Source organism: Cygnus atratus, chromosome 1 (genome assembly GCF_013377495.2).
Source record: "Cygnus atratus isolate AKBS03 ecotype Queensland, Australia chromosome 1, CAtr_DNAZoo_HiC_assembly, whole genome shotgun sequence".
Lineage (NCBI taxonomy): Eukaryota > Metazoa > Chordata > Aves > Anseriformes > Anatidae > Cygnus > Cygnus atratus.
Genome location: NC_066362.1, coordinates 82678107 through 82701271, shown reverse-complemented (window position 1 = coordinate 82701271; position 23165 = coordinate 82678107). Strand labels below are relative to the sequence as shown.

The following is a 23165-nucleotide window of genomic DNA, read 5'->3' as shown; positions in this document are numbered from 1 at the left end:
TGATGTCTTTTCCCACTGCCATACCAAGCCTGTTAATTATATATGTTGCAGTAGCATCCAGAAGCCAGTATCAGGATCAAAACCTTGTAATGCACTTTGCTATGCACTGAAATAGGAAGACAGCTTTTCCCTCACCACTGCTCCCTCCCTTGCCTGAGATTTTTCAATCATCATTTCGTAGCAGCAGGCTCTGAACTTCCCTGAGCTCACCATGTGGTACCTGCCATGGAAGGAAAAAACGCATTACTTGATTCATTTTAGAAATGATTTTTCGATACGTCAAGATAAAAGGGCCTGGGGATATAAACAAGCTTGGAAATATTTCAAGATCAGGTAGACATAATTAGAACATAGACTGTTGATTAGATTGTTTCATTTCACAACAATGTGAATTTAATCACGTTGGAAATTGGTTACGGGATTTCTTGTAGAGATTACATATTTCTATCGCATTTTAGCCTCCTTTAATTACACAAATAAATACTGGTTGTTTACTCTCTTGTTTTTTTTTTTTTTTTTTTTTTTTTTTAACTTACTTTTTCCCTGACAGTGTGTGGCAGTAACGAGGCCTGCCACTCAGCAGCATGTGAGACCTCCTTGTGGTGCCTGTTGGGGAAGGCTGCTGCCCTCCTTCTTCCACACAATGATCGCTCCGCTACTAGCTCCCCGATTCACCTCCCCCCCAACCAGAGATCTGGTCCCTTCAGTTTGAAACACTGACACCACAGCAGAAGTCACTGTGTCCAGTTCAGGCTATTCAGAAGTGCCATTCTGGGGTAAAAATAAGGAGAGTGTCTTGATGCCTGAAGTACTCAATGTATGCAGAGGCTTCAGCTGCAGCATGGTGCACCACAAGGGCCTGAGCTAGGCCTGGCTGCCACAGCGCCCCTCCAGCGCAACAAGCTGGTCTGCAGAGATGCCCCAGGAGTTGCATTGCCATGTGAGTGTGACAAGGGCACCTGAGTTTAGAAGGCCTGCCACCGTGCCATGCTTTGGTGGCAGAGGCAGCTCTGGCTCCTCTGCACCTGGTGATGGTCACATTTGTTCCCCTCTGCAGGTGCATCAGAAACAGCCTGGCCAGCAGGACTAGGAAAGTGATTGTCCCCTTGTACGTGGCACTGGTGAGACCACACCTCAGGTATTGTGTTCAGTTTTGGGCCCCTCACTACAAGGATATCGAGTTCATTGAGCATGGCAGAGAGAGCAATAAAGCTGGTGAAGAAACTAGAAAATGAGGCTTATGAAGAGCGTCTGAGGGAACTGAGGCTGTTTAGTTTGGAGAAGAGGAATCCGAGGGGAAACCTCATTGGTCTCCACAACTACCTGAAAGGAGGTTGTAGTGCGAAGGGTGCCAGTCTCTTTTCTCAGGTGATGAAGTGACCGAGTGTGAGGAAACTGTCTCAAGTTGCACCAAGGGAGGTTTAGATTGGATGTTAGGAAGAACTCCTTCAAGGAGAGGGTGGTCAGGCATTGGAACGGGCTGCCCAGGTAAGTGGTGGAGTCCCCATTCCTGGAGGTATTTAAGAGACATGTGGACATAGCACCAAGGGACATGGTTTAGCGAAGGACTCAGAAGGTCACATTGATGGTTAGTCTTGACCTTGAAAGTCTTTTCCAATCTAGATGATTCTATGATTGTATGAGGCTACAGCCTCCCTGAAGGAAAAGAAGTCACCCTCTTGGCAGTGTGCACGAGCTCCCTACTGTTTTCTGTGTCACTCCTGCTATGCATTGTACTGCTGGCTCCTTGGCGACATGTGGCAGAGTGGTCCTCTGCCTTTACAGCCACAGAACAGCACATGTGGCGATAAGCAGTGGCTGGCTTATGAAAGCCCACCCGGAGTGCCTTCCTGCAATCCAGGTTTTATATCTGGGACATACCAAAGTCAAACTAGCTGCAATGTCAATGTTTCTCCTAGGCTTCTGCATGCAGTTTGAATCCTCATTATCATTCAGTATGACAGAGGAAGCTTATAAGGTTGCAGGAGACTGAATGTGCTAAGGCCTGATAATCTTACAGGAAAACAAATTTGTTGATTTCCTATGAGCTTCCCACATCTTGTGCCTCTTAGGTCAGCTTCATGCACAGTTTTAGTCAAATTCACATGCTGCCTGGACTAACAGCCTTGTACAAATTATATGTCATCTCATCAGTCCATACACTCACCAGATGCCACTAGTAAGGCTTTGATAGTATCTACACTTCCGTAACTATTTCCTGATTACAAAGCTTTTTATGTTTTTTCCTTTTTTTTTTTTCCCTGTAGTTCCACCCCAATGTATGAAATACATCTTTGGTGACACAGGTCTGCGAGCAGTCTGCTTCAAAACTGCAGGTACATATTATCTTATGGGCAGGTGGCATAATTTCGAAAATGTAACATAACATTAAGAAATGGATAACCTGCTGCAGGATTTTATATGATTAAGGTTTACAAACTCTGCGTTTACCTGTGAGACTCAATTTGATAAAGTAGACTTTAAATAAAGTGTTTTTAACATAACTTTTTTACTGCAACAGAAGTCTGTTAAACTTAGGATGGAATGAGCAAGCTTTCTGAATGCCATCCAATGTGAATGATTTCATATAAAAGCCTAGGACATGTTAAAAGCTATTATCTCCATGTGTACATAACCAGACAGCAATATCGTCATCTTGAGCATTTTTTGCAGGGAAGGGAGGCTAGTATAATAGCGCTAAAGGTTTTTGTGTCTCCTCCTTCTATGGACTGATTTTGAAAACTTGATTCTAATGTGCACACTGCAGGAGAATCTGTTCTTAAAAACATTTAATATGATGAAGAAACAAAGGAAAAATCGTGAGAAGGAAATGTAACAATAGATTATGATATGGAGAAGACAATGTTGATGAGAAGTAAAAAACAAAAAAAAACAAAAGTAGAAAAGACAGTAGAAAGATAAGGAGAATATTCAAACATGTAAATTCAAAACATAAGAACTATAGAGCCAATTAGAGGAGACTTTAACAATGAAATCAAAATTTTGATGAGTCATTTAAAGAGATTAATAGATAACATGGTCACATGGTCATCATTGTTTTAATCTTTTTTGTTGTCTGTTGGCTATTGATGACTGTTCAGGCTTGCTTCTTTTTTTTCTTTTTTTTTTAATTGAAGGTTTTCCATGGCAATACTGTATTCCTTTTAACCAAACTACTATTCCCTTGGTCACCTATAGCTCCTGAAACATCATTAAAACTTTCTGTAACTCACAAACCTGTCTCTTGCAAGTATAGTTGCCTCACAGAAACAGTGGTCTGAAATTCCCAGAGGAAATGCCTTGTGTGGTCAAGTGGGCTTTGTGAACCAAATAAACTGGTTTGAGGTTCAGAAAATCTCCATCTTAACAGTGTTTCCCCTACTCCTAGTTTATCTGGGATTTGAAGAAACCAGTCAGGCAAAGCAGTTCAAATCTGATGCTGGAGACACTGTAAAATTTTAACATAAAAAGGAGATGCATTTCTCTATGCCCCAGTGAATACCAAAACATATTCAATACCACCGAGTTAATGTAAATGTGACAAACCAGTTTTAGTATAATATTCTATATTATCTCTTTGCATACTATCTAGCAATTTTTCTGCAGTGCAATTTATAAAGGCAAAAAAAAACCACTAATAAATAAGAATGAGGATAAGGTGGAAGCATTTAATGCCCGCCTCCCCACAGTATTTAATAATAATGACAAATCTTTAGCTGCCCAACCCTTGGAGTTGGGGGACCATGACAGGGGGAGTAGTGATTTTCCATCTCTGGCCACCAAAATTGTAAGGGAAGCCCATGGGACCTGATGGGGATTCACCCCAGAGTGCTGAAGGAGTTAGGAGATGTTATAGCTGAACCACTCTCTGCAATTTATTAATGTCATAGGAGTCTAGGGACATCCCTGCTGACTGGAAACTAGCCAACATTATACCCATCTACAAAAAGGGCGTGAGAGAAGACCCAAGAAGCTACAGACCTGTTAGTCTAACCTCAGTCTCTGGAAAAGTTATGGAGAAGATTGTCCTGGGGGTTGTTGAAAGGCAATTAAAGAACAAAGTCATTATCAGCCATAATTCATCAAGGGAAAGTCCTGCTTTAGTAATTTGATCTCTTTCTATGATAAGCTCACCTGTTTGGTGGATGAAGGGAAGGCAGCAGATGTAATCTTTCTGAATTTTAGTAAGGCCTTTCGTACTGTCCCTCACAGCATCCTTCTGGACAAATTGTCCAACTGTGAGATAAACAAGTTCACGCTACACTGGGTAATGAGCTGTCTCAACAGTAGGACTCAAAGGGTTGTAGTGATTGGGGCTGGCAGCTGGTCACTGATGGTGTTCCCAATTCTATGACCAGTCCTGTTCAACATTTTTATCAATGGTCTGGATGCAGGAGTGGCATGAATCCTTGGCAAGTTTGCTGATGATACTAAACTTGGGGGGAGTCAACAGATGCATTGGAGCATTGGACAATCATCAACAGCATGAAGTTCAACAAAGGAAACTGCTGGGATTTGCACCTGGGACGAAGTAACGCTGAACACACGTACAGACTGGGAGAGGAGAGGCTGGAGAGCAGCTCAGCAGGAAGGGGTCTGGGAGTGCTGGTAGACAGGAGGCTCAATGTGAGCCAGCAGGGTGCCCTGGCAGCCAAGAGGACAAACCAAATTTTGGGGTGCATTTAACACAACACAGCCAGCTGGTCAAAAGAGGTAATTCTCCCACTACATTTACCACAGGTGCAGCGTCATGTTGAATATTGTGCACAGTTCTGGTCTTCACAATATGAAAAGGATGTCAGGGTACTTGAAAGCATCCAGAGGAGAGCAACAAGGCTGGTAAAAGGGCTGGAGGGCATGTGCTGTGAGGAGAGGCTGAGGACACCTGTGTTGTCTGGTCTGTAGAAGAGGAGGCCGAGAGATGACCTCACTGCTCTCCACAGCTTCCTGAGGAGGGGAGGCAGAGAGGGAGGTGCCGGTCTCTGCTCCCTGGGAATGGATGACATGACACAGGGCAACAGCACAAAGCTGGGCCTGGGGAGGTTCAGACTGGGCAGTGGGAACAATTTATTTCCTGTAAGGGTGGTTGAACACCAGGGCAGGCTTCCTGGTGAGCCTGGCAGTGTTCAAGAGGCATTTGGACACTGCCCTCAGTGATGTGCTTTGACTTTTGGTTAGCCCTGAAGTGGTCAGGCAGTTGGACTAGATGATATTTGAAGGTCCGTTCCAACTGAACTTTCTGTTCTAAACAATATGTAAGGATACAATACACAAGAGATTAATTTAGGGGCGTAAGTGTGCTTTGGGGGTCCATGCTGTGTCATGAGAGGAAGTACAGTCAGATACCAAGGAAAGACCCTTCTGTTCATCCATGAAGGTTAGGTTGTTTCACCATGTTTGCCATTTTGAAAATAAATTCTTCTTGGTTCGAGTGATGTTTTGCCTAGGGCAAAATCAGCAGAATACAGAATGTCTCTGGGATTAGTATGCTTTAATTAAACTATACATACTTGGGTTAAAAAAGCAGCAGGATGTGTATGTTTTCTTGTAGGTAAGTTGTTCTTATCCCAAGGACTTTGTTATCTGCAGCCCATTTCTTTATGAACTGGTTTTGTGTTGCAGAAGTGACAGTGAGTGACCAGTTACTGCCAGCTCTTCAGCTTCTCCTGCAAGAATTTTCTGGTCACAGTCCCAAGGTGTTGTCTGGTCACTAAAGTTTGATGTGTAGGTGGTAATGGAGGGCGTTCTGGAGCATGAGAGCTTCCCTTAGAAACAAAGAAAGCCCATTGTGGCCAATGTGTTGGGAGAGATTACCACTCATTTGGATGAAGCACAGTGCCTAAAAATTGCCTACCAGCTCTCTGTCCTGCGACGTGATTGCACTTACCGAATAGGAGTTAGGAAGCTAAAGTAGTTCAATATTATTAAACAGTAATAATAATACTCTGCAGTTCCACATCATTTTCAGTCTAGCAGTATCAAAATGCATGCCTGCCATTAATGAAAGCAAACAACATATCGCTGAGATAGAAAGTCAGTGTTCTAATTTTAGTGATGCAGATGATGAAGCACAACATGGTAATGTGACTGTCCCAAGGACAAACACAGCAGGACGGTGGCAATGGCAGAAACATTAATGAGATTTTTCTGTTGTAATCAGAAGACAGAGTTCCAACAGACCAAGAACTAGACTCTAGGCTGAGGGTGGATCCAGGATACAAAATGTACAATGATTACACTGATTCCTTCTTCCTTGCTGTAGGCTTAATGTTCTTCAGTGATTGTTTTAATGGTGCCCCAGGGCTCTGCTCTGCCCGGCTCCTTGCACACAAGTAAAAAAAAGATATTCCTTATCCAATAGCATAGGTTACAGACTGCATTTCATCTGTTATAAATTTACAAGAAGTCAAGATTTCCCTGGGAAAAAAAAAATCAAGGAAAACAAATGTCTGTATTTCAGCCAGAACGTTGTATTTTGGATTTATTTCCAATGTTCTCACAGAGCAAGGATATACATTACACTATATGTATCACTTAGCAATAAGTGACATAAAGAAATATAAGAAGGTAGACTAATGATTTTGTCAATGTCCTCATCAGTCTGTTCCAATCTTGTCTGCAATGCAAAGCATAAAGAAAAGAAAAGAGATTGATGCCTTTTTTTTTTAATTTTAAATCTGAAGTAAATGTGTTCAACAGTAAATCCCAACCTGACAGATTTCATCAGTTCTCTGTATAACAAGCACTCTCTTTCAATCTTAAAATGTCACCGCTGCGTAAACCTTTTCAATGTTCCCTCCTGTTCTCTAAACCCCTTATAAACCCATTATGATTTTAAAAAGATTTTATTTCTTACAACTACTGCATAGTGAAGGTAAAACCAATTTCTTCATTTCCAGGATGCTGTAACCTGAGGTAATTTCCAGAGTGTTTGAATTGAAACTTCCATGAAGAATATACACTTATTTGTCCCCTGGTAAGAAAAAATGTTGAAGTGTATACGTTACTTAATTTGCTAGAGATAAAAAATGCCCATAAATACAGTGGTGTTACTTTAAATATTTAAAGTACACTAAAGAAAATAAATAATGCTATGATTTTCACTGCAGCAGCTGACAGCTGGATGGCTTTAAATCTTAGTGGAAACAACATTTCTGGATGCTCAGAGCCTCCACTGTTCCATTTCGGCTAAAGGCAGGATTACTTGAGCTGTATTATATCCTCCATCTCATTTTCAGCTCTATTGCACCAATTATGCAGCCTGGAGGCTTATAGAGGCTTATATTGAGCTTCAGATAGATATAAGAAGGTAGTCTATATTCTCTGTGATAAAAATAGTCATTAATTACTGAGACTTGTAAACCGCTTAGCATTCTTCTTAATGTGGTACATCAGGCATTTTACTTCATTCTATAGCTAATCATCCAAGAAGAGAGGAGAAAAATACTTCATGAAGAATATGATCTTTCTTAGTTGGAATTGAATGCTGGAGTTAGAGGGATCTACAAAAACGGCTTAGCCACTTCAGTCTGAATTTGCTTTTCAAGGGCTGCATTGTTTGTGTCTATAAAATTGATTAAAAGTTGATGTTTAAGGCAGCCCCTTGTGAAGGATTCACCAATGTAATCAAATGCCTTCCTTAATCTGCACAGAGGTGTGATTGCACAGAAACAAAGTCTTATCTAACTGGAAAAGATATTCTCCAGTAGGAGGGTGCCAGAGTGAGCTAGCAGAAGTCATTTTAAAATTCCTAAAAAAGACTAGAACAACAGCAGAGACTTGTTAAATTTTATATCCATGCAAATAATGCACCAGCCTGTCCAAATATTAAATGGCTAGTTATCATTCACCTGTTTGCTGGTCTTTGTATGACAGAAGACAACCAATCAATAGTAATTAAAAAAAAACAACAAAAACACACAGCAAACATTCGTTTTCAAATCCATGTACTTCATATCATAAGCCAGCCTGAATAGACCTAGTGAGTACTAAGTGAATAACTTCAACTTTCATGATTTTTTTAGGAACAATGTATGCAGTCTATTAAAAAAAACAAAAACACTCATTTAATCTTTTTTTTTTCCCAATATTTATTTACCATTTAATTTTTCTTCATTTTGAAAAGTATCCATCTGCAGCTTTTTCTTGCTTCTCCTGAGAAGGATGGTTTAATTACAAGAGCAACTGATTTTAGGTCTTTTATGGCTTCCATTACCACAGTACAGAAGTGCCTCTCTGTGCATATTTCATCCACACAAAAAAACTTTCTTTGTAGTTGAGAAACAATACTCATTCTATTCAGTCTGGAAAATAATATACATGGAAACTCAGGATTTATCTGCTATGTGGCACTCAGAAGCCCTCATCTCCTGAGTTACGTGCCTCAGCTGCACACAGCCTATGATAGGCATCACTTTGCATGAGCCTTCCTAAACCCCATTTATGTGGTGTTGAAACCAGAGTCAGATCAGGGCTGGTGGGGAGCCAGGGAAGCTCCTGCCAGGTCACTGGCTGGAGGATGGAGGATGGAGGATGGAGGGACTGGGGACTGGGGACTGCACCGCAGCATGCAACTGTTTAGGGTAGGTACAAGCACAGCCTACCTTGCATTCAGACAACATTTGTGTTTGTAGATGGCAGTCTATGATAGCTTTGTTCAACTTCTGGGAGAAAACGTATGTGATTTACCCAAGGGAAAGTCTTCCAATTTTATACTGACAGGAGAAGCACTGAATTGTTGATTCCAGTCCAGCACCAACTTCTCTGTGGATAATGGTGTCTGGAAAGAATAGTATATAGATTAATATTGGTCCATTAATATTGGTCCAATAGAAGATAACATTGATCTTAAAAGCTATGTTTTGCTTGTATCCTTAAATCACCAGAGCTACAAAAACACTATCAGAAGGTAAGTTTTACAATTGAATGAGTTAATGTGAACTCATTGGTAATTCTTTAGACTTACTAAAAGGGGAACCAGACTCCAAAACAAGCCAATGCATACAACAGATGTACAAATGTTTAGAGATATTAAGTGAATTACAGTAGAGGCTTCTTGTGGTCCAGAGCTGCAAGAGAGCACAGCCGTGAGGAATGATCAGCAGATCAGAACTCATTGCTCACTGCAAAATCCTTCAGGAGTAAAACAAAACCAAATCCAAAACTTATGGCAGACGAACTTTAGACACTGGATTTAGGGATATTTGCTTTGATCACCTTGACAAAAGTAAGTTATTGTTGTTTTTAAATGCTGTATTTATGTTTGTGTATTACACCAGCCAGTAAGAGCCCTCCTTGTAAGCTGTGAACTGAGTCTAAGACTGCACTCCCTCATCCCTGCCCCACTGTAACAGCTTCCAAAAGAATGAAAAGCCTATAGATGATGTGATCTAATTCAAAGGTGCATGGAGCAAAGGTGCTCCATCTTTGACAATAAAAAAAATAAATATTTTTTGTCAACAGACTAATTTTTGAAAAAGCTCCAAATATGTCACATCAGCCTCTTTTTCTAATATTTTCTTCTCATTTTCCTCCTCTTGACAATAATGACAAGAATAAATAGGGTCTTATTTATTGCTGTATTTGTCCGTGTCCCTTTAGGTTTGTATCTCTAGTATGACAGAGAGCTGTCGGTGATGGAGTATCCAAAAACTGCATGGGGCATTTAAGCTTCTGTGATCGGGTTGAGGCAGGTGAATTCAGCCTGGTAGTTTTGAAAAGTGTCATAAACACTGGGAACCTAGAAGAAGGTAAGTTTTTTCAAATTGTTTACTCTTAATTGTCTTAGTCATGGGTATAATCAGCACTTAAAAGATGAGAAAATAAAATAAATCTTATGCTGACTGAGAAAGATATTTGACATGAACAGCAGTTTTTTTCTTTTTCTCCCAGTATGTATTTTCATCCTCCTAATTTTATCCAGTGTTTTTCTTGACCTTCATGTTTGTTGCAAGCAAACAATCAGTATTCATGGCATTTTCCATCAGATTTGTTTGTTGTTACATATTGGTTCTAAAATTACAGGTCTCATCCAGTCTTAATATTTTTTTTCTCTGTCCCTGATAATATTACAGATTGTCATGACTGTGCACCAAAAATATTTGCAATGCTGCAGAAAAAATAAATTGGTTTATTAAAAAAAAATCACATCCTTATTTAATTCTGCTATAATATTCCTTTATTTAATTTTAATAGGAAATAGGACAACCTGCAATGCAGATTTTATAGCTCTTATACACTAATTTACTCTTGATATATTTTTCCCTGTTTTACTGCAACAAGATAATTGTACAGACTGTGTTATGGTGAGTGAAAAAAGATTAAGGTATGTAGAATTCCAATGTTTTTGACAGTCTGATGTATTGCGACTTGAAATGTACAAGTTCTTTCAGTGTTATTCTCTTTTGCTCATTAAAACTGAGAACAAGGTTTAGGAAGCTGGGGCTACTTTTCTTGACTGCTTTTAGGGCAGAGCTAAAATAAGCTGTTTGCACTGTTGACACACATCCCATTCACATGTTCATGCTCGTGATCTACGGGCTAATTTCCTCTTTCAGTTTCATTCTCATTTTCAAACTAAGACTGAAAGAAAATGAGGATGGAGAGGATCAAGTGGCACCTCCAATATCTGTGAAATAAAATGACTTAGTATTCTCTGCTGACTACCAAGTAAGGGTAATACCTGGGTCTGAGACAATTATTTCTGTGAGATGCTAGCCTAGGAGAAGGAATTACATGTCTTTGTGTCTGGCACAGAGGACAAGACCAAGTCCAACAATTTTTGTCCAATATGACCTTTGAGTGCACTCCATAATGCAGCCTGGGCTCTCTGTCACCACCTCAGCTGTGGTGAGGATTTCTTTTCTGTAGAAATAGGAGAGCTAGAGAAAGCAGTCAGTATAGGTCTCCTTCATTTCAAAGGAGGATTTGGATGTTGTGGAGTACAAACTTCCATTCGGGGCCACAGAAATTCCTTGCTCAATTTAGATTCCATCAATTTTTCCTTCAATTTAGATTTAGCTGCCAGGACCCAATGAAACAGCATCCTTGGGTTGGTTTCTGCTAAGGGGCCAAGTTCTGGGCAGATGCACACATGCAAAAAAAAAAACAAAAAAAAAACAAAGTAATTTGCTTCCTAGCATCTCCTTCCGTCTGTTTGTGGAAGTATATCTTGGTTTGGGTAGAATTTAGATCGCATTCTGCCTTCAGTATGGATAACAGAGCAGGAAACTTCATGCCAGAAAGAGCAATGGGTCACACAGCACCGAAGTAAGTCCTGGAAATAAAAGAACGTTCCTGTCAGGTGTTTAAACACTATATGTGCTTTTCATTCCTAAATGGGGAAAAATAAATGGTAATAATTCTGTCATGCACCTTGGGATCTCAGGGCTGATACTTGCCTTGTGTCACATATACCACATATACCTCCATAGGCATGAAATCTGATTAGAAGCAGCATAGTTCAGCAGAACAGAGTAAAAGGTGGGCTATCCTTCCAGCAGACAAATGTCTAAGTCAATCTGACTTTCGTAGTTTGAGTTTAATAACTACTGTATACCAGCCAAACCAACCTTTTAGATTTAACAGGACAGACTAGACTTTGTGAAAGTTGCAGTTCACTGGGCATTATTCCAAAAAGCGTCTATTTCCAGCACTGAAATGACTTTCAGGATCAAACCATGCTTTGCATCTCTGGGTTTCACTAAGATTATACTGTATCCGTTACCCTATCAAAACTAAAGACTAAGTAAATGTGGCTTTTCTCTCTCTCATTTAATCATCCCTGATAAGGGTCATGGTTATAAGGGCAGTGCCCAGTGGCAAATTTTCACATTACACAGTACTGTGAGAACTGCCTGAGCCTGCCATGGGAGATTTTAAATAAAGTGTCTTGTGAAAAGCCTAAGAAGGTAAAGTTGTCTATCTACTGTGCCAACCTAATATCTATAAGCGAAATTAAGGTGTCCTTAAAAGGTTACATCTTTTAATCAATATGCAGTATTTGGAGTCTAGTAAGGGACTACAGAGTTCAGCCAACAAAACAGTAAAGCTACTGTTGTTAAGTAGACTAACATGGCTTTGCTGTAGCCTAACTGAAATAAGAATCTTTATGTTTTCCCTTAAAGGCTGTGACCAGTTAGGATTTAAGTTCAACTTAAAGCTGGGCAAATAACAGGAAAAATAATTCATGAATAGCTGGAATAATTCAGAAAGTGAAACAGCTGGCCATGTTTTTCTTCTTTTTATGTTCATCTCTTCACAAATATTTGTATTTGTGTGTGTGAAATTTTGTTTGTACAAATGTTTACGAAGAAAGTTCTTTTTAGGATACAGTCTGAAATCTGTTTCATAGTAAACCAAATCCGTTTCAGGTAAAAGTGAAAGTATTAGATTTTTGGTGTTCCAATTCATCAGAATGCTTTTTTTTTTTTTTCCTGTCTTCCCCTGCTCCCTCTCTCTCTTCCCGAGGTATAATACAGAGTAGGAATGGGCCATGAAACACATTCGCTTACTGTCCCAGCCACCACCATCATGTCTCTCCATGTACCCATTCAATACTCTCTATATATAGCAATTCAATATTTCCAGTAATGAGATAACACCTGTAATATTTTGCGTCTTAGAATAATTATAGAAAGCATCATCTAAATCAGATATTTTAGCAGTCCTATTGTAAAAATTCTGTTATCCTTCCCTAGGGTGATTGTGATCTAGCTTGATTGTGTTTTATGTATACTATCTCAATTTCTTTCTGTCTGTCATCTATGTGGTCAGAACTATCTTGATGGGCTGAGAGGGACATAGAGTTGATAACAACTTGAATTTTGACCTTGAATATCTATACAGGATCTAGGAGGAAAAATTTCCCCTCTTTCCTGCACATCTCCCTGCCCTTGCTGGTTTTTGTTATTTGCATGCAGATGATATCTGTGCGTGAATGACTTGGAGATCAAGAAAAACAGTGCTACCCTGAACCAAGCAAAGCTTAATTGAAATGAACTCTGCCAGAGGTTCAGCAAGAAGAAATTCCAGTAATGCTTATGGATATTTTTCCTTTAGCTTCTCAGAAGCTGGAGCAGAATAGTCTGAGGGAGGCTGGAATCTGAGTGACACAGGCATGTATCCCTGCAAAGAAAGAAAATCTGAATATTAACTTCAAGGTTTCAGGTTAATTTACAATAATCCTAAACTCCTGTCTAGAGATATTTAAAGACCCAAAAAGATATAGTTTGGGAATATCTTAAAAAGAGAACCCCCTCAACTTCTCAATCCATTAACCTTACTTCCCTTAGTCGCCTTTGCTTTGATCTCTTTCCTCCATGAATGTACTTAAATATAATGAAGTGTTTCATCAAGAAAAGGAAGAGCAGAAAAATATCCCAAGGTGACTCACTACAAACAGCTGTATTAATTCTCTAAACACAATTTGCAAGCATGTCGTAGGCCAAATGTTACTGACATAAGATCTTCAAATAATTATAGGCTGCAGTCAGATTCATAAAAGTATGTTTATGAACAATTCATTTTCTTAATTGTTTGCTTTACATAGGGACAAATGACAGTAGGAAATGTATAGCTCATGTGCTACTTAGGAATTAATGGCTTCTTTTAGTAATAGTGAGAAGACCTTGACTGGTGGTGAGCATGAGAAGACAGTGTGGCTAATTTAACCATAAGAATGTTTTCCATATATGTAATAGTATTAGATCTGTTACAATATTATTATTTGGCTAAATACTTTCCTTGACTAATAATCAGGCAGCTAATTCTGAGAACAATCAGCTCACTTCAAAGTTCTCTGCTGTTTTCAGGTAGATGGTATTTTCCTTTATTCTCTTTTTATTTCATCGGTCTATCCGGCAAGTTTGCAGTCTCCTTAAGGAAAACAACATTGTCAGAAAAGGTGTCACAGATTTTGGTACACATACAGCACTTTAGGTAATCCACATTAAAAAAATCCAAAACACAAACAATTACATGTCTTTGTAATTCTTAACTACTTATACTTTATTCAAAGTAAGTGTTACTTTTGGAAACTAATATTTAATATGCACACCTGGAAAACAACAGAGAGACTAGTAAAATTGATTGCAAATCTAATATCCTCTAGTCAGCACAGCCTTAAGCTAAAAAGCAGTTAACATGCTAGAATCAGTCAGCTCTTCCGTTTCCTCCAGTGTCTCTCTCTAGCTCTGCATTATGAAATACCAAACTGCATTTTTAAATATTTTGCAAAAACAAGCTATTATTGTTATGTTGTTTAAAAGACCAAAGGAATAATCCTATACATCTTGAATCTGAAAACTTCCTGGGAATTTTTTTGGAGGTCCTTTGGCGTGGACCCTTCTCAATCTCAGCTCTACAAATGCACCGGGCCATTGAGTTCAGTGATGCTTGAGCAGACAATGAATGCTGAGAGGGGTCGAGTGTCTTAGAGGTTAGGATGCAAAATCTTCACCCAGATAATGAAAATTGCCCTGTTGAAGGGGAGTATACCTTTGGACATGGACCTTATGTATGAGATATGCATCTAAGTCAGTTTAAGATGCAGCTGTGTAAAAGACTGCTTTAAACATAACTCCATATTACCTGTGTTGGTGTTTTTTTGTTTGTTTGTTTGGTTGGTTGGTTTTTTGTTTTGTTTTTGTTGGTTGTTTATTTGTTTGTTTTAGGACTGCTGTACAAAGATGAGAAGGCACTTCATGAAAGTATCATGTATTGCCAATATTTTTATGCATAATAAGCACTAATTCAGCTTGTGGTGTTTTTTTTCTTTCATTTTTTATTCTGTCCTGAGCAAACTTGCTGGGAAGCTGTATTAGACTTCTAGACAGGAAATAATTACAGGAAATGATTACATCTTTTCCAGGACTAAGGGAGTGGCTTGGGTTGAGGTAAAACACTGATGTAGCATGGTGTTTGGGGGAGAAAAGGAGAAAAGATCTGTAATTTTCACTAGCAGTTAATAAGAAACAGTAAAAAAAAAAAAAAAAAAAAAAAAAAAAAAGAAAATGCTCTGTAACGTGACTGGTCTGTCATGGTCTGTTGTTTTGTGGTTTTGTTTTGTTTTGTATTTAATTGGATCCCGGGGAGTTAAATGTGCAGGTCCTAATGAAAGCCTATTGGGTTTTGGCACCCTCAAGTCTTAGCCTTCATTTTATCTTTTGGAATTAGAAAGTGGATGTGTGTAGCAGATGTTCCCAGCCTGCTTTGCCTCATTGTAATTCCTACAATACTCAGTTCCTTATCTTTAACCCATTTCTGAAATCGATGGTGTCAAGCCTCTCTGGCTTCACATAATCTAATATGTTTTAAAAAATGATTTTTCTTGCCATCTTATTCTTTCCGCCTCACTTCTGCATCTTCCATCGACTTTAATTAAGCTTTCCTTGGGCCTGCGACCTTGGTGAGCTTTTAAAAATAAAGTGAATTGAGTTGCAAGGTGATTTTTCCCAATCTTTTTGTAGCCCTGCTGGAAATTCACTTCATGTCGTGTTTAAAAATATAGGCTGTTCTTCTGGGATCATCATATGTGCATGGAGTGGCAACAAGGATAAACCTCAGTCTTTTTATTACTATATTGCAGTAAATATTTAATTTCTCTATAATTTATGCTTTGACTTTTCTACCTCTTTAGGACCTAACTATATGCTGTTGTTTTTAAGAGAAAGATAGAGAAGACATGTTCTTTCAGGCAGACAGTTATGAAAGAAAACCTTTTTAAAAAAAAAAAGAGTGCAGTGTAAAAGGCATGTAGAAATGCCTTACAGAGATTCTCAGCATTCTTGTTACCTTCCTTACCATTTTTTCCCCAATAAGATCCCAGAATAGATAGGAAGAAGTAGATGACTCTTCCTAATTGCATTTATAATTACATTTGTCTGACTTCCATCAAATGTCTGAATAGTAGCATCTTGTCCCGATTTTCACTACTATGGAATCTACGTATATATCACTGCATATAGTCATACTTTGGAAGGCTGAACACAAAGCAGCCCTAAAGCTGAAGTTATAGGTGCTAGATAGATCTACAGATAATCTTACATATACAATGACTAAATGGGGCTAAAACTTGAAAGGATTTTTGTCTGTTAGCTTGTTCTGTTCTTTCTTAGAATAATTTTTTATTAGTTTCTGTGCCTTGTGGATAGTATGGAGTGTACAACCCTATACAGAGCTTTATGCAGCTTTTTATTTGCTTGCCATTGCAGAGGCTTCCCTTCCTGCATCCATCAGAGAGATGAAGGAGTTAGCAGAATGTGTGGGACCTACCCAATGCTGGACCTGCAGTGAAAACCATGTGATGCTGGAGCAGCCACCTGTGTCAAGTAATGAACACAGCATTAGATGTGGCTGAACACACAGAGCACAGTAGGAGGAAAAAAAAGCCAGGGGGAGGGGTGTTATAGGCATTGTACAATACACTAAATAACACAAATGAAATTTTAGTAAAAGCTGGCAGTTTAGTATTAGGCCGAGGTAAACACTGTGATGAAGACTACAGTGTGCCTTGACCTAATGACCTATAGTAGTAGTAGGTAAGTAGTCCTTATTGTTTTTGTTAAGAATATATTTTGGGTTAGTTGCTACTTGTCAAGACAGTAAACTCCTCTCTGTTTAAAAAAGCAATGTCTTAAGAGATTGTGCTTAGTGTTAGCAAAGACTAACCTTGAATTAAGCGTGACCATCTGACATACTGCTAAATTTAGCAATCTTTTTTAATATGGTTCATTTAAAACTCTCCTAACTAGTAGTACTCCTCAAGTCACATTCTATCATGCTGTAGTTTTATGTTGCAGACACGGCTGTTAAATGAGGTTGTGAACAATATCAGTTTTGTGTTACTTATGTTCCCTAATATATACCCCAGCAAACTGCATGGGATCCCTGCAGCACCATTCAGTATTCTCCTTTGAGAACCAGGAGCAGTGCACCAGTTCAGCCAAGTGCAATGCCTTCCTAATGCAGCTGCAATGCTTTTGAAATCCAAGAGCTCTGTGCAAGTGTGTGCTGTGCTAGGAATGAGCTTGTGTGTCTCTGCCATACTGCCGCAGTGCTCTTCATGGACACAGCCTCGCTGAATAGGAGGGGATGACTCACCGCCATGAAATTAGTTGTGTGACTTCACACAGTGATAGATCAAGGCATCACCCTGATTTTAAAGAGCACTGATTTAGTCATTTAGGTCAAGTTTATTGAAAGGTATTAATAATGCCATAAAATTATTAGCAGCAACTCTGCTATCTATGAAAAGCGATTCTTTCAAACAGCTATGACATTAAAGTTACACCAGCCTTCTTTTCTCTCTTTAATGGTCTAGAGTCAGTCTATTGTTGCTATTGTATTTAAGGGAAAAGTTAGAAAAAGAATGCTGACAGCAGACAGGCTGCAAATTATTTCCCATGTGCATTTTTCCCTAGTGAAGCACTTCTTGATACTTTAAAATCTATTTGAATGTATAAGATTGCAAGCCTTGAGACTTTTAAATAGACTTAAATTGAAAGGTGGGGGATGATGAAAGAATAGGAGGGCCACTCCTCAGAAAAGCTAGGACCTTTGGATAATACTGATACTGCCTTTAGAACTAGAGGGGAGCTTTGTGCTATTCCAGAAGTGTGATTGATGAGAGGAAGCAGATACTTTGGCCTGACATTTTTACCTAAGCAGATAGATTGTTGTCACAGCTTCTGTTGCATTGTGCACAAACTTTCTGCTCTAAAGAAGCAAATACCTTCCCTTCATATGCTTGAATTAAACCATAGATGCTTTTCGTAGATTGAGGGTATTTGGGAGTGGGGAGTTCCTTGCCTGTGCTAAGAGACACAAAGATGCAAATGTTTTCTTAGACTTACTGAGAATGAATGGCAGGTCCTTAACTGTCTGAGCATAGATCAATGTTAGAGTTAATAAATCTGGTAGATAAGGTTAAGGCACTTTTGCACTTTTTTTTTTTTTTTTTTGATCATAATTTGGAATATGTACAGTATCAGCAAAAAACTCTCAGGCAATTTTATTTTGGAATCTGTGAAACTCAGCATCTCTTAAGTGACTTGGAGATAAATTACCACTTTTTACAGTCCTCTTTGGAATTCATATTTAGTCAACAGCAGTTAGGATTCAGTTTAAAAGAATTCATTGCTCCCTGTCCTATTGGTACTAGCTAGCATTCATGCAGGACAGATTTATCAGCTTTATTTTCCAGCTATATTTGCAGGAATGTTTTGGAAAGTTCTTTTTCTCTTAACAAGTAGATCCAGACCAATGAATAAGATCTGTGCTTCCAGTGCCTTAAATTCATTTCGCATTAGAGTGAGTGGCTGCTTATGGTATACTATAGCAGGAGGTCAGATCCATTCTAGGCTTGCCTGACAAGTGTTAAAGTAGATATTTGCATTTTAAAAATAGAAGCTATTTGTATTGATAAACAGATCTGGGTTGGGGTGGATTTACTGAACATGGTGCTGCTTTAATGGCTGGCATTCATAATCTGGCAAAACTGGCCATCAAGTGTGCTGCTGCCCTTTGACTACAGAGTAGAGCAAGATGAGAGAAAAGAGCCAACGGCATCTCCTGCGTCGGTTATTGTGCAGAAGGTATTCCAGGTTTAGCCTGACTGTTCTGACACTCATTATATAGTACATTTACCTTTCAGATCTGCACAGGCTAAAATATATATATTAAACCAAATCTTTGACATTTTAGCTATGTCAGATGAAAGTAAATCAGAAGTTCATTACAAAATTCCCAAGTAAATTTGTATAAATGGGGATAAGGATGTCAGATGACATTTCTTTAGCTTTTTAGGCCTCTAACTCGAAATGATCTGTATGCTCAGCTATAAAGACTAAGAAGTCAGGATCATATCTGAATCATTTTCTTTTATCATATTTTATGTCAAAATGACTTGGCTTTCCAGTATAATCATGTTACTATTTGGTGAATCTCCCTTTAGTTTCAAATATCAACTGAACCATTTTTCTTGGTATACTGTTTATCCCTTAGATCAAAATTTTATCTTGCTTTTACTTTTATTTCAAATTTGTTTCAACATTTGTCTGACTGACACATGATTGTGATTCAGTGAGTGCATAGCACATCGGAAATAATCTCAACAAATCCTGATGCTGAAGCTTGATGCTGAACATATACATAGGTACATAGTATGCATAGTAAAGTATATAGGTACTAGGGATTAAAGTTGTTGACAACTGACATTCTCCAGATCAGCTTCAGGTGGTGATCAAATATTTCTCGTCTTATTCAAAATGGATTTGCATTTTGGTGTTTGAAAAACTGAATGAGGTACTCTACTGGTGCTCTATCAAGATTTCTCTAGGTTTTGTTGTAATTTCCATTTTCATCTGTAGGTCCCGGTCTTGGACTCCGTATGACTGATGGTTCTGAAGGCTTTAAGAAATCCATCAGTGTTGCTGTGGATTCATCAACTCTTATGATATGAATATTTGACAAACAGGAGGCTCTTCATAGTAAGTGTTTATCTTTGCTGTACTGACCTTAACACAGGAATGAAAGCCCTGGGATTCTGAAGCAACTCATGACAGAGCGTGCATTTAAGTGGTACAAGCATATTAAGAACAACACAAACTTGCTTTTATAGTCTGTTTGATTAATATCAATAACTGCAGGAAAAGAGGCTCTGTATCTAGACACACAGTGATGCATATCTGTTATGGTACAATAACTTTGAAGACAAAGTACTCAACCTCTTTGAAAGACAGTAATTCATTCCTTAGTATTTTCTGTTTTCCTCTCTGACTCTTGAGTTGTCACGATCAACTTGTCACAGCTATATTGCTTTGAAGAAACAGTTCTCTCTGACAGACAAATATGTGTATTTCATGAGTATGTATACATGCCATACATCATTATTGTATAACACAACTTCAGGCACTACTGCAGATATTTGCAGAATATCTGGAATTTTTTGAATTTTAGTAAGTCACCTCTGACCAAAATAGCTGAGAAGGACCCTGTTGCTGGAATGTCCTCCATCTTTTACGCATTCCTAAGCCCATCCTAGGTGAAATTTTAAGTGGGTGGAGAACAACCTTCTGAGGAGACCAAGATGAGAGAGAAAGCAAAGACAGAGTCTCAAAGAACGGAAGGCTGAATAGTTTGAGCATGGTGAGGGGAAGTACTGCTAAGCACAGAGGGCAAGAATTACCCAAGCTTGCGACAACAAGAGTCAAAATCCTGCATCGTGTTCTGCCAGCTGTTGTTTTTTTATTTGTATTTGGATCATGACAGAAGGCCTTGACAAAGGTGAGTTCAGCTATGGTAGGTATTTGACAGATGCTTGAAGATTCGTACCATTTCTGAACAACCTATGAGCTAAAAGCACAGCATTTTATAGTAATCGTTAAGAAGTAAGTGCCTAAACAGATTTATGGATCCATTTCAGTATAACTATCAAGGTCTGATGGGTATCTGAGGGCTTCTAAGAACAGAGCTCACAGGCCCTGCCAGTAGCCTCGTGACTGATTTGTTTTCTGGAGTGAAGGCATCACTTTTTAAATGTTCTCATTCCTAAAGAAGTGTAAAAAGGGAAGGACAACTTCCATACTTACTTGTTGGCGTTGTAAGCAGTGCATGAATGTTTTGGGTACCTAAAGGAGGAACAGAGTCCAGGAAACACTTAAGTACTGCTTATTGAGTAGGTGATGACGAACAGACATCTTTCTGCTCAGTAATGCTTCTTTATATTTTGATTGTTTGGCACTCCGTAAAGATATAAAACTTTCATTACAAACAGCGCAACTGTCACCTACTATGAGTGGGGAGGATTGCAACTTGTGAATTTGCTGATGAACTGTCTGTTATGCCTAAGAATCAGCTTTTATCTGTTATAGCAATCTCATGCATTTGAAAGATACAAGGGAAGTAAAATGTCTTAATGTGACAAAAAGAACAGTATCTGTGTATGAAAAACACCAGTCATAGGAATATTATGCCTTCAATGCCTACCAGGACTGCTACTGGGGCAGAGGTGTTCTAAGACAAATAGTAATACACAGAATTAGATTTGTCTTGGAGCATAAAAATATTACCAATTAGAATAATTTTAAAGGCCAAAACCAACTATTTAAACCTTCTGAGATTTATTCCTGAGCATTCTTCACATGCACACAGGCATCTTCTTTTTTTATCTTATAGTTTCTTTTACCTTGTCTTTTATGTAAGAAAAAAAAAATAAAGCATTTGAGCATATTTTTGACTCAGATTGTGGACTAGCATTTAGTTGTCCTAGAATGATTACTTCTATGCAAAGTAATAGCAATCTAGTGGGTCACTCCTCATTTATTAAATTGTTTCTGGTTTTAGCTGGTCTGAAAATGTTGTTTGCTTGTTGTTTTTTTGGTAGAGGAAGAGCTGCTATTCTTGTCCCCAGACAACATGAACCAGATGCCAAAACATGCTGCTATTTATTGCTGCTGTTACTTGAAAGATATCTATGGGAAAAGAGAAGAGCCAGTAGTGCAACATTTTAGAAAGATGCAACTGAAAAAGACAGCATTTATCTTAAACGTATACTATGCATGAGCAGACGGTAGAAATATAAATGAAGATTCCAATTGTCCTTGGGCTGCAAAAATTGTTCATATATAAAGAGGCCACTATCTAAACTCATATCCAATGTTAGAGATGGAAAAAAGAAGAAGTTTGGAAGAGAATGATGAAACAAATGTAAGTTACTTTTTTTTTTTTTTGTCTTCTCATTACACAGCAGTGGCAATATTATTTAAATTTAAATGTTCCTGTTAGAGAAACAAATGCACATATGAAAAATAGGAGTAGAACAGCTAGGCTGGTAACAGTGGGTTTTCCATTCTTCCAGGTAAAAGAGAAAATGAATCACCTTTGAACTATACTTAATATGCAGAAGTTGTATGTGTGAGTGCTGTGACTACCTCACTTGTAAAAACTATTCATATAAATAGGTTAACATGAGCAAACTAAAAGTGAAAAGCACAGGAAAGAGAGCTTGAAGTGATTCAAAGCACCATATATGTAGCCTTGCTATTGGAAACTTCCTCCTCTCTTTCTCTCTCTTTCTCTCTCTTTTTCTCTCTCTTTCTTTCATTTATAATTTGTTCACTTTTCAGCCCTGTTGATGGTGAAAATTTCTCACTTCTTTATGTTAATATAAATTGGTGCAAAATTTTACAGCTTTATTACTTGTCTGAAGTGACCTTTTCTACTTATACCTCCTGTTGGAAAAAAAAAAAACAAAACAAAACCAAACCACCTGAAATAGAAGGTACAATTAAGGGCAAAAATTGTCTCCACAGAGGTTATTGGGGCAAATTTAATTTGGAAAAGTTAGGCAAAGTTAAGCAGCTAAACTATTTATGACATATTTATGAACTATTTATGACATAAATCTACCCTTTTAAGCATCTCTGCAGTTGTTTTCCCTCTTTTGAGTACTGCCACAATTATATTAAAGTCAGTGAATGGGTGTGCTTACCACCCCATCCCTGACTTGCCTCATTCACTTTTTCTTTTGCTTTCCAGGTCTTACTGTGATGGTAGTTCAGATCAGTTAAATATGTATTCCCATATTTCAATATGCCCGATAAGGAATATAAATCTTTCTTTCACACAAAACCTGCTGCATGTAGGTAATAATTTGGACCAGTGTGTTTCTCTGAGACTTGATGCTTACTTCAAGTCAGGTGTATCCAGCCTATGTTTTCAGTGCTCAAGATGAGTTTTTTTGGTAAACAGGAATTCTGTGCTCATATGTGTGGTGTTTTTTGTTTGTGTGTGTGTGTTAATGTGAACAGTTGTATTGGGTCATGGAATATTCCCATTTCACAGACCTGAAAGGAAACTCCAGCTGTCAAAAGGCAATAGAAATGCGAGGCAGGCAGTCCTTTCATATAAGAGGGAATTAAGGTGAACTGACTGATAACATCCAAAGGGGCAATGTATATTGCTTAACACTTTTGAAGGCTGACCATTTGATATCTGTCCTCCAAGGCTGCATTTTTGCTCCTGCTCCAAATGCACTTGCTTAAGTTGGGGGCCAGGAGACAAAACAAATGGCCCATAACAGGTTTCTGGTTGATAGCATGGATTCAGGGGAGCTTGTTATAGTGAACAGATATTACTTTCCAATAGCTCTGCAATAAAATTTTGCT

The 23165-nt window shown here is 38.5% G+C and overlaps 1 protein-coding gene across 1 annotated transcript in view; it reads left to right on the top strand.

The window, feature by feature from the left end:
• Positions 1–1191: 1191 nt before the first annotated feature.
• LOC126913304 (uncharacterized) overlaps positions 1192–23165 on the top strand; it is a 124766-nt gene continuing 102792 nt past the window's right edge. Inside the window, exon 1 of the mRNA XM_050710571.1 lies at positions 1192–1368. Coding sequence (XP_050566528.1) covers positions 1192–1368 — 177 coding nt within the window. The remainder of the gene's footprint in view (positions 1369–23165) is intronic.